This window comes from Entelurus aequoreus, linkage group LG05 (genome assembly GCF_033978785.1).
Source record: "Entelurus aequoreus isolate RoL-2023_Sb linkage group LG05, RoL_Eaeq_v1.1, whole genome shotgun sequence".
Classification (NCBI taxonomy): domain Eukaryota; kingdom Metazoa; phylum Chordata; class Actinopteri; order Syngnathiformes; family Syngnathidae; genus Entelurus; species Entelurus aequoreus.
In genome coordinates, this window is record NC_084735.1 from 13,856,248 (window position 1) to 13,867,379 (window position 11,132).

An 11,132-nucleotide genomic window follows, 5' to 3' on the forward strand; every position below is an offset into this window, starting at 1 on the left:
GCAGCCCAGTCTCATGGCGCTGGATGAGCAGGTGAGGAAGCTCAGGCCTTTGTTATTACCACGCAGGTGGCGCTGTGGCTACTTATTGGACATTCTAGACATTTCCTCCAAAATATGACACAAAAATGTTTTTAAAAAATGAATTAATTAAAAAATGAGTAGCTCCATCTATTATGTTTCTACCGTTTGTCCCTCTATGTTTTTTTTGTACAATTTGTAATATAATACAGTTTATAAAACAAAACAAACCCTATACAATTTCTTTTTTTTTTTTTTAAAGCTCTCATTGCTCAAAAAATAATAATGGATTAAAATCAATTATTAACCTATTCAAGGTTCCAATTACTTGGCATCAAATATTCCACTTTGAAATATTTTTCTTTGTGGGTTTGCCACAAAAAAAACCCAAAGTTTTCTTTGAGGTGTCTGCTTAGGCTGCTGCCCCCGCGACCCCAACTTGGATACGCGGAAGAAGATTGAAATGGGATGAAAAAAATAAATACAACATTAAAAAAAACAATAAAACTTATCATTGACGGATTGATCTGAAGTTGATCTGGAGACTTAAGTGTTGAAAGTTTAAAAATAATGAAATAAAAGTGCATAAAACCTTTAAAAAAAAAAAAAAGTTTTACTTTACACATTTTTATAGTGTAATTTTGCCGTGCTTTTTGTTGATCACAATTGAAAAAAACATTTTTCTAATAGACCTGAAGTTAAAAAATAATATTTGACCTATTTTTTTAAATTTTTATGACTGAGACCAAACTTTATATTGTATTTGTTTTGAAAAATATAAAAATGGCCGACGCCTGCTTTGATAGTTCAGTGTGCAGCGACTTAAACCAGACTCCATTTACAAAATGAGCATTTTTAGAGTGACCGTGAAAGGGGATAAAAAAAAATAAAAACAACATAAAAAAATAATAAAACTTATCATTGACGGATAGATCTGAAGTGGATCTGGAGACTTAAGTGTTGAAACTTTAAAAATAATTAAATAAAAGTGCATAAAACCTTTAAAAAAAAAAAAAAAAAGTTTTACTTTACACATTTTTATAGTCTAATTTTGCAGTGCTTTTTGTTGCTCACAATGGAAAAAAAACATTTTGATGGACCTGAAGTTGAAAAATAATATTTGACCTATTTTGAAAATTTTTATGACTGAGACCAAACTTTATATTTGTTTTGAAACTGAAAAATATCAAAAGCTTTGATAGTTCAGTGTGCAGCGAGTTAAACCAGACTCCATTCACAAAATGAGCATTTTTAGAGTAACCGAAAAAAGGGATTAAATTTAATAAATAACATTAAAAAAATGATAAAACATATCATCGACGGATAGATCTGAAGTTGATCTAGACTTAAGTGTTGAAAGTAAAAAAAAAAAGTAAATAAAAGTGCATAAAACCTATATTTCTATATTAATATATTTTTTACTTATTTTAATAGTCTAATTTTGTGGTGCTTTTTGTTGCTCACAATGGAAAAAAAAACCTGAAGTTGAAAAATAATATTTGACCTGTTTTTGAACATTTTTATGACCGAGACCAAACTTTATATTTGTTTTGAAACTGAAAAAAATCGAAAGGGTCGCCGCCTGCTTTGATAGTTCAGTGTGCAGCGACTTAAACCAGACTCCATTCACAAAATGAGCATTTTTAGAGTGACCGTGAAAGGGGATTAAACATTTTTAAAATAAAACATAAAAAATGTTTACTTATCATCAACGGGTAGATCTGAAGTTAAACTAGAGACTTAAGTGTTGAAAGTTTTTTTTTTTTTTTTTTTTTTGTTTTTTTTAAAAAGGAAATAAAAGTGCATAAAACTTTAAAATTATATATATTTTTTTTGCTTTACACATTTGCAAGTTGTTTTATTTTTATAGTTTAATTTTGCAAATAAACAATTTTGATAGACCTGAAATTAAAACATCATATTTGACCTATTTTAAAAAATGTCATGACTGAGACCAAACTTTATATTTGTTTTGAAACTGAAAAATACCAAAATCAAAACCAGACTCCTTTCACAAAACCAGCGTTTTTGGAGTGAGCGCGTTTTGCCGAGCCGTGTTAGCCTATGAGCCGCGACCGGAGCTGACCTCTGCCGCCGTCTCCAGGGCGACTGCGTCTCGGTGGGCGTGACCACCCTCACGGTCACGGCCAGCCTGAAGGACTCGGACGGCGAGGGCGTGGACGGCCTGGAGGGAAACGCCACCATCTTGTTCAGCGGCTGCTGGGCCAACTTCACCGACCTCTCCGTCCTCAGCGGCGGTATACACACATCTCGCCCGAAGTGACCCCGCCCCCTCAAGTAACCCGCACCCCCTCCTCTCCTGCAGGCGAGAACCTGACCATGGTCTTCACGCTGAACGACTGGAGCGCCCGGTCGCTGCCTTTCACCGTCAGGGAGACGACGTCCCCGCCGACGCCATCGACCACGACGTCGACCACGCCGGACGGCAGCATCTTCAGCACGGGCGCCACGGCGACGCCCGGCAGCCTGTGCCTGGTCAGCGTCATCTACGCCGTGGCATGCTGCTCCCAAGACGTCCCCGTCTGCTAGATGAAGAACTAAACAATTATTATTCTTTTCTAAAATGTGATTTTCTCTCTTTTTCTTGCCTTTAATCTTTAAAATAAATGATTTGATGATTTGAATCCATTCTCAGTGTGCAGTTTGCTTTGGCCACCGTTGGATGGCGCCCCCGTGTGGACGAATAGGAAATCAACAACAACAGCGTCTTGACTGGGGTTCCTCTCCATGGTGCTGAAAGACACCAGGTGCGGTTTTTGCGCCGACCACTGGAGGGCGGCAGAGCTCCAAGGCAACCGGTGGTCGTGCCAAATTCTGCCCTTAGATGTCAATGATTCTAAATATGATTTATCCCCTGCTAACTTTTTTTTGTCATTAATAAAATGAGTTCAAATTCACAAGTTTTGTTGTTGTTGATGCTAAGTTTAGTTTCCTAGTAAAGCTTGACGCTCCTCCACTTCCTCCTGCTCTGCGGCAACAACGACAACAGCAAACAAACTCCAGACGTTCGGATCGTTTACTTAATCGTCCCAAAAACGTCAAACAATAACGACGTGGCAAACATGTATCGCAAAATAAAGCGAAATGTGTTACAGTAAGAAATAGTAAGAAAAAGTAAGCTGACTGCCATTACTCATAATGCACAGCTCTCCCTGACCACCTGAGGGCACCACAGACTGTGAATGCTTTTTTTAAAAAAGGCTTAAAAGTTAAAGTACCAATGATTGTCGCACGCGAAATTACTCTCTGCATTTGACCCATCGCCCTTGATCACCCCCCCTGGGAGGTGAGGGGAGCAGTGAGCAGCAGCGGTGGCCGCGCCCGGGAATAATTTTTTGGCCAAGCAGGGAGGTAATGGCTCCCATTTTTATTGTCTTTGGTATGACTCGACCGGGGTTTTGAACTCACAACCTACGGACACTCTAACCACTAGGCCACTGAGTAGGTAAAACTCTTCTTTTTGAAAAAGCCTTTTTTTTTTAGATATATGTGTGCTAGTTCTAGCTTTTAGGCTGTTCTATTTTTTTATTTATTTTTATTATCTTTAAATTAAAAAAAAATACACTGTATCACTTTGAGGTTGTTTGCTCAGCGGGAGGCAGTGTGCAGGTAAAAAGGTATCTAATGCTTAAACCAAAAATAAACAAAAGGTGAGTACCCCTAAGAAAAGGCATTGAAGCTTAGGGAAGGCTATGCAGAACAAAACCAAAACTGAACTGGCTACAAAGTAAACAAAAACAGAATGCTGGACGACAGCAAAGACTTACTGTGGAGCAAAGACAAAGTACACCCGAACATGACGTGACAATCAACAATGTCCCCACAAAGAAGGATAAAAACCACTGAAATATTCTTGAGTGCTAAAACAAAGTAGAAATATCGCTCAAAGGAAGACATGAAACTGCTACAGGAAAATACCAAAAAAAAGAGAAAAAGCCACCAAAATAGGAGCGCAAGACAAGAAGTAAAACACTACACACAGGAAAACAGCAAAAAAGTCCAAATAAGTCAGGGTGTGATGTGACAGGTGGTGACAGTACACCTACTTTGAGACAAGAGCTATAGTGATGCATGCTTGGTTATGCTTTAAAGTCATACCCAACAATTGTGACGACGACTTTTTACTATAACTGAGTTTCGTTTTTAATGATGTCTGCTGGTGGTGTGCCTCCGCATTTGGTCAATGAAAAAAATGTGCCTTGGCTCAGAAAAGGTTGTAAAACACTGCTTTAGAAGATGAAATAAATAATAAACTAAATGACAGGATGTTATTAACGTCACGTACGGATGATCAGAAGCGTTTATTGGGGTGGGAATGTCACATGTCACACCAACAACATGATTGACAACAAAGATGGTGGTAATAATCCACATTTTGTATCGTTGACATGGCTTAATAACACGAAAGTGCTGCCATGAATTGATTAACGTGGACTTAAAGAAGTTGAACAACTTATTGGGGTGTTACCATTTAGTGGTCAATTGTAGGGAATATGTACTGTACCAGGGGTCACCAACCTTTTTGAAACCAAGAGCTACTTCTTGGGTACTGATTAATGTGAAGGGCTACCAGTTTGATACACACTTAAATAAATTGCCAAAAATAGCCAATTTGCTCAATTTACCTTTAACTCTATGTTACTATTAATAATTAATTATATTTACACTTAATTGAACGGTTTAAAAGAGGAGAAAACATGAAAAAAATGACAATTAAATTTTGAAACATAGTTTATCTTCAATTTCGACTCTTTAAAATTCAAATTCAACCGAAAAAAAGAAGAGAAAAACTTAAAAAAATAATTTATGGAACATCATTAGTAATTTTTCCTGATTAAGATTAATTTTAGAATTTTGATGACATGTTTTAAATAGGTTAAAATCCACTCTACACTTTGTTAGAATATATAACAAATTGGACCAAGCTATATTTCTAACAAAGACAAATCATTATTTCTTCTAGATTTTCCAGAACAAAAATGTTTCAATAAATTCAAAAGACTTTGAAATAAGATTTAAATTTGATTCTACAGATTTTCTAGATTTGCCAGAAGAATTTTTTTGAATTTTAATCATAATAAGTTTGAAGAAATATTCACAAATATTCTTCGTCGAAAAAACAGAAGCTAAAATGAAGAATTAAATTAAAATGTATTTATTATTCTTTACAATAAAAAAATAAAAAATTACTTGAACATTGATTTAAATTGTCAGGAAAGAAGAGGAAGGAATTTAAAAGGTAAAAAGGTATATGTGTTTAAAAATCCTAAAATAATTTTTAAGGTTGTATTTTTTCTCTAAAATTGTCTTTCTGAAAGTTATAAGAAGCAAAGTAAAAAAATTCATGAATTTTTTTAAACACGTCAAGACCAAGTCTTTAAAATATGTTCTTGGATTTTCAAATTCTATTTGAGTTTTGTCTCTCTTAGAATTAAAAATGTCGGGCAAAGCGAGACCAGCTTGCTAGTTAATAAATAAAATTTCAAAAATAGAGGCAGCTCACTGGTAAGTGCTGCTATTTGAGCTATTTTTAGAACAGGCCAGCGGGCTACTCATCTGGTCCTTACGGGCTACCTGGTGCCCGCGGGCACCGCGTTGGTGACCCCTGTACTGTACTGTGCAATCTACTAATACAAGTCTCAATTAATCAATCAAAAACCGCTGAGTCAACAAGTCTTTTCAGGCCCCACCAATCACTTTTACGGCCGCAAAAGTGGGCGTGTCCCAACACCCCTCCCTCCGCCTCTATTTAGTTTTTTCCAACTTGATCCGTGTGCACTCTGTGGAGCAGCCGCTGAAGAGTTGGCCCTACCCGAGGGTCTCCCGCCCTCCCCCACCAGAGGATGGGTGTCTCTCTGATGGCGGCTCTCTGCGGGGCCCTGCTGCTGGCGCCCCACGTCTGCCCCCTTGCCCTTTTCCCGGTGCCCAAAGGGGGCAAGGCGGCCAGGGAGACCAGGTCCGGGTACTTCAAGAAGGTCTGGGTGGACAAGAGGGCGTCCGTGGAGCCTCACGACTACATGCTGTCCATCTACAAGACCTTCTCCACGGCAGAGAAGCTGGGACTCAACGCCAGCTTCTTCCGCTCCTCCCGGGCCGCCAACACCATCGCCAGTTTTGTGGACAACGGAGAAGGTAAGCGTCCGAAAACTCTTACAGGACGTGGATTCACCGTTGTTGTTCCCTGCAGACGAGCTCCCGCCGGCTCCTCTGAGAAGACAACGGTACATCTTCGACGTCTCCACCCTCTCCCAGAAAGCGGAGGTCCTGGGAGCCGAGCTGCGGATGTACACCAAAGTGTCCGGGAACTGTGGACCGTCAGAACCGGTGGAGCTGCAGCTCGTCTCCTGCCAGGATCGCCGACCCCTCCGCTCCAAGACCTTGGACTTCCAGGGGTGTCGGCGGCCCAGGTGGGAGATTCTGGACGTGTGGGAGATCTTCAAGGAGTGGCAGCCGCAGAGTCCGGAGGGAGTCTTCTGTGTGGAGCTCACCGCTTTGCTGGACACCTCTGAGAAGGAGCTGGACCTGCGTCTCCTCGGTCTGCACAGGCACGCCAGACCCCGGCAGAAGAAGGCCATCCTGGTGGTCTTCACCAGGTCCAAGACGCTCTTCAGCGAAAGGCTGAGAGCCAAAGGGAGCAAACCCGGCCGCAGCAGGCGGACGGCGTCCAGGAGCCGCCACAAGAAGAGGCCCGGCGGGAAGTCCAAGTCCCGGTGCAGCAAGAAGCCGCTGCACGTCAACTTCCGCCAGCTGGGCTGGGACGACTGGATCATCGCCCCGCTGGACTTCCAGGCGCACCACTGCCAGGGCGTGTGCGACTTCCCGCTGCGCTCCCACCTGGAGCCCACCAACCACGCCATCATCCAGACCCTGATGAACTCCAAGGACCCCGGGCACACGCCGCCCAGCTGCTGCGCGCCCGCCAGGCTCAGCCCCATCAGCATCCTGTACATCGACGCCGGCAACAACGTGGTCTACAAGCAGTACGAGGACATGGTGGTGGAGGCGTGCGGGTGCAGGTAGGGACAACGTCGCCTTGGAATCTTCTAGAAAGAACTCACCCTAACAGTCCTGCTTAGGAGCAAACTGCACACCCGTCTAGATCTGGCCCGCCATGGCAAATAGCCGTTTGTGCTGTTTTGTGCCGTGAAAACGTTTGTGTTGTTGTTGTTGTTGTTGTTGTTTTTAAGTAATTCCAAAATGGCTTTTAGACCCCCAAGTTGTCTGAATCCCACACGCACCTTGACCAAGTCTCTCCAGACCTGTCCCAAACCTTTGTGCTACATTTGTGCGACAGTTGTCCTATAATTGTGCCGTCAAAATGATGTTTACACAGCTTTAATGTTGTTAAACTTTTTATCATTCACATGCAGACCCCCAAAGTTGTCCAAAAGTCCTCAAAATCTCCCCAGATGTGTACCAAACATTTGTGTTACAATTGTGCTACATTTGTGTTAGAATTGTGCTACATTTGTGCCACAATTTTGCTGTCAAAAATGTGCTATTATAGTTTTAATGTTGTTAAACGTGTAATCATTCACATGTACACTTCCCCAAATATCTCCAAATTTGTCCCAAATGTTTGTGCGACAATTGTGCAACATTTGTGCTACAATTGTGCTGTCAAAATTATGTTATTATGGTTTTAATGTTGTTAAACGTTTTATCATTCACATGCAGCCCCCCAAAATAGTCCAAAATTCCTCAAAATCTCTCCAAATGTGTACTAAACATTTGTGCAACATTTGTGCCACAATGTTGCTGTCAAAAATGTGCTATTATAGTTTTAATGTTGTTAAACGTGTAATCATTCACATGTACACTTCCCCAAATATCTCCAAATTTGTCCCAAATGTTTGTGCGACAATTGTGCAACATTTGTGCTACAATTGTGCTGTCAAAATTATGTTATTATGGTTTTAATGTTGTTAAACGTTTTATCATTCACATGCAGCCCCCCAAAATAGTCCAAAATTCCTCAAAATCTCTCCAAATGTGTACTAAACATTTGTGCAACATTTGTGCCACAATGTTGCTGTCAAAAATGTGCTATTACAGTTTTAATGTTGTTAAACGTGTAATCATTCACATGTACACTTCCCCAAATATCTCCAAATTTGTCTCAAATGTTTGTGCGACAATTGTGCAACATTTGTGCTACAATTGTGCTGTCAAAATTATGTTATTATGGTTTTAATGTTGTTAAACGTTTTATCATTCACATGCAGCCCCCCAAAATAGTCCAAAATTCCTCAAAATCTCTCCAAATGTGTACTAAACATTTGTGCAACATTTGTGCCACAATGTTGCTGTCAAAAAATGTGGTATTATAGTTTTAATGTTGTTAAACGTGTAATCATTCACATGTACACTTCCCCAAATATCTCCAAATTTGTCTCAAATGTTTGTGCGACAATTGTGCAACATTTGTGCTACAATTGTGCTGTCAAAATTATGTTATTATGGTTTTAATGTTGTTAAACGTTTTTTCATTCACATGCAGCCCCCCAAAATAGTCCAAAATTCCTCAAAATCTCTCCATATGTGTACTAAACATTTGTGCAACATTTGTGCCACAATGTTGCTGTCAAAAAATGTGCTATTATAGTTTTAATGTTGTTAAACGTGTAATCATTCACATGTACACTTCCCCAAATATCTCCAAATTTGTCCCAAATGTTTGTGCGACAATTGTGCAACATTTGTGCTACAATTGTGCTGTCAAAATTATGTTATTATGGTTTTAATGTTGTTAAACGTTTTATCATTCACATGCAGCCCCCCAAAATTGTCCAAAATTCCTCTAAATCTCTCCAAATGTGTACCAAACATTTGTGCTACATTTGTGTTACAATTGTGCTACATTTGTGCCACCATTTTGCTGTCAAAAAATGTGCTATTATAGTTTTAATGTTGTTAAACCTGCAATCATTCACATTCAGCCCCCACACATTTCCCCAAATCCCTCCAAATTTGTCCCAAATGTTTGTGCAAAAATTGTGCGACATTTGTGCTACAATTGTGCTGTCAACATTATGTTAATATGGCTTTAATGTTGTTAAATGTTTTATCATTCACATGCAGCCCCCCAAAATAGTCCAAAATTCCTCAAAATCTCTCCAAATGTGTACTAAACATTTGTGCAACATTTGTGCCACAATGTTGCTGTCAAAAAATGTGCTATTATAGTTTTAATGTTGTTAAACGTGTAATCATTCACATGTACACTTCCCCAAATATCTCCAAATTTGTCCCAAATGTTTGTGCGACAATTGTGCAGCATTTGTGCTACAATTGTGCTGTCAAAATTATGTTATTATGGTTTTAATGTTGTTAAACGTTTTATCATTCACATGCAGCCCCCCAAAATTGTCCAAAATTCCTCTAAATCTCTCCAAATGTGTACCAAACATTTGTGCTACATTTGTGCCACCCTTTTGCTGTCAAAAAATGTGCTATTATAGTTTTAATGTTGTTAAACCTGCAATCATTCACATTCAACCCCCACACATTTCCCCAAATCCCTCCAAATTTGTCCCAAATGTTTGTGCGACAATTGTGCGACATTTGTGCTACAATTGTGCTGTCAACATTATGTTAATATGGCTTTAATGTTGTTAAACGTTTTATCATTCACATGCAGCCCCCCAAAATTGTCCAAAATTCCTCACAATCACTTCAAATTTGTACCAAACATTTGTGCTAAATTTGTGCCACAATATTGCTGTCAAAAAAGTGCTGCTGTAGTTTTACTGTTGTTAAACTTGTAAACATTCACATGTACATTTCCCCAAATCCCTCCAAATTTGTCCCAAATGTTTGTGAGACAATTGTGTGACATTTGTGCTACAATTGTGCTGTCAAAATGATGTTAATATGGCTTTAATGTTGTTAAACATTTTTTCATTCACATGCAGCCTCCCAAAATTGTCCAAAATTCCTCAACATCTGTTTGAATTTGTACCAAACTTTTGTGCTACATTTGTGCTACAATTATGCCACAATTTTGCTGTCAAAAATGTGTTATTATGATTTTAATGTTGTTAAACGTGTAACCATTCACATGCAGGCCCCACACATTTCCCCAAATCCCTCCAAAAGTGTCCCAAATGTTGTGCTAGCATTGTGCGACAATTGTGCAACAACTGTGCTGTTAAAAGTTTGTTAATATGGGTTTAATGTTGTTAAACGTTTTTTCATTCACATGCAGCCCCCCAAAATTCCCCAAAATCTCTCCAAACGTGTCCCAAATGTTTGTGCTACATTTGTGCTACAAATTTGCAACATTTGTGCTACAAATGTGCTGTCAAAATGATGTTAATATGGTTTTAATGGTGTTAAAAGTTTTTACATTCACATGCAGCCCCCCAAAATTGTCCAAAATCCCTAAAAATCTCTCCAGATTTGTCCCAAACGTTTGTGCGACATTTGTGCTACAATTGTGCTACAATTGTGCTGTCAACATTATGTTAATATGGCTTTAATGTTGTTAAACGTTTTGTCATTCACATGCAGCCCCCCAAAATTGTCCAAAATCCCTAAAAATCTCTCCAAATTTGTACCAAACATTTATGCTACAATTGTGCCACAAAGTTGCTGTCAAAAAGGTGTTATTATGGTTTTAATGTTGTTAATAGCGTAATCATTCACATATACATTTCCCCAAATCCCTCCAAATTTTTCCCAAATGTTTGTGCGACATTTGTGCTACAATTGTGCTGTCAAAATTAAGTTAATATGAATTTAATGTTGTTAAACGTTTTATCATTCACATGTAGCCCCCCAAAATTGTCCAAAATCCTTCCAAATTTGTCCCAAATGTTTGTGCAACATTTGTGCTGTCAAAACAATATTTGTGCTTTTATGGTTGTAATATGAATAATGTTTTAATATTCATATGCAGCAAGCCCCTCCCGCCAACCCCCCCCCCCCACACACACACACACACACACCTCACTTTGTCCAAATCTCTCCAAACTTGTCCCAAACGTTTGTGCTACAAATGTGCGACATTTGTTCTATAATTGTGCTGTTCAAATTATATTAATATGGTTTTAATGTTGTTAAATGTTTTATCATTCACATGCAGCCTCCCA

The 11,132-nt window shown here is 39.1% G+C and overlaps 2 protein-coding genes across 2 annotated transcripts in view; both read left to right on the forward strand.

Annotated features, from left to right (window-relative positions):
• Positions 1-2,730, forward strand: part of LOC133649749 (fibrocystin-L-like) — a 67,050-nt gene extending 64,320 nt beyond the window's left edge. Inside the window, exons 64-66 of the mRNA XM_062046404.1 lie at positions 1-31; positions 2,123-2,276; positions 2,345-2,730. The exon at positions 1-31 is cut by the window's left edge and continues 116 nt beyond it. Of these exons, the coding sequence (XP_061902388.1) occupies positions 1-31; positions 2,123-2,276; positions 2,345-2,568 (409 nt within the window). The 3' untranslated portion in view covers positions 2,569-2,730. The remainder of the gene's footprint in view (positions 32-2,122; positions 2,277-2,344) is intronic.
• A 3,152-nt stretch (positions 2,731-5,882) lies between these two features.
• On the forward strand, positions 5,883-7,059 carry LOC133649751 (growth/differentiation factor 6-B-like). The gene is made up of 2 exons (XM_062046406.1): positions 5,883-6,171; positions 6,227-7,059. Exons 1-2 carry the CDS (start codon positions 5,883-5,885, stop codon positions 7,057-7,059), a joined length of 1,122 nt encoding a protein of 373 aa, XP_061902390.1.
• Positions 7,060-11,132: the final 4,073 nt, after the last annotated feature.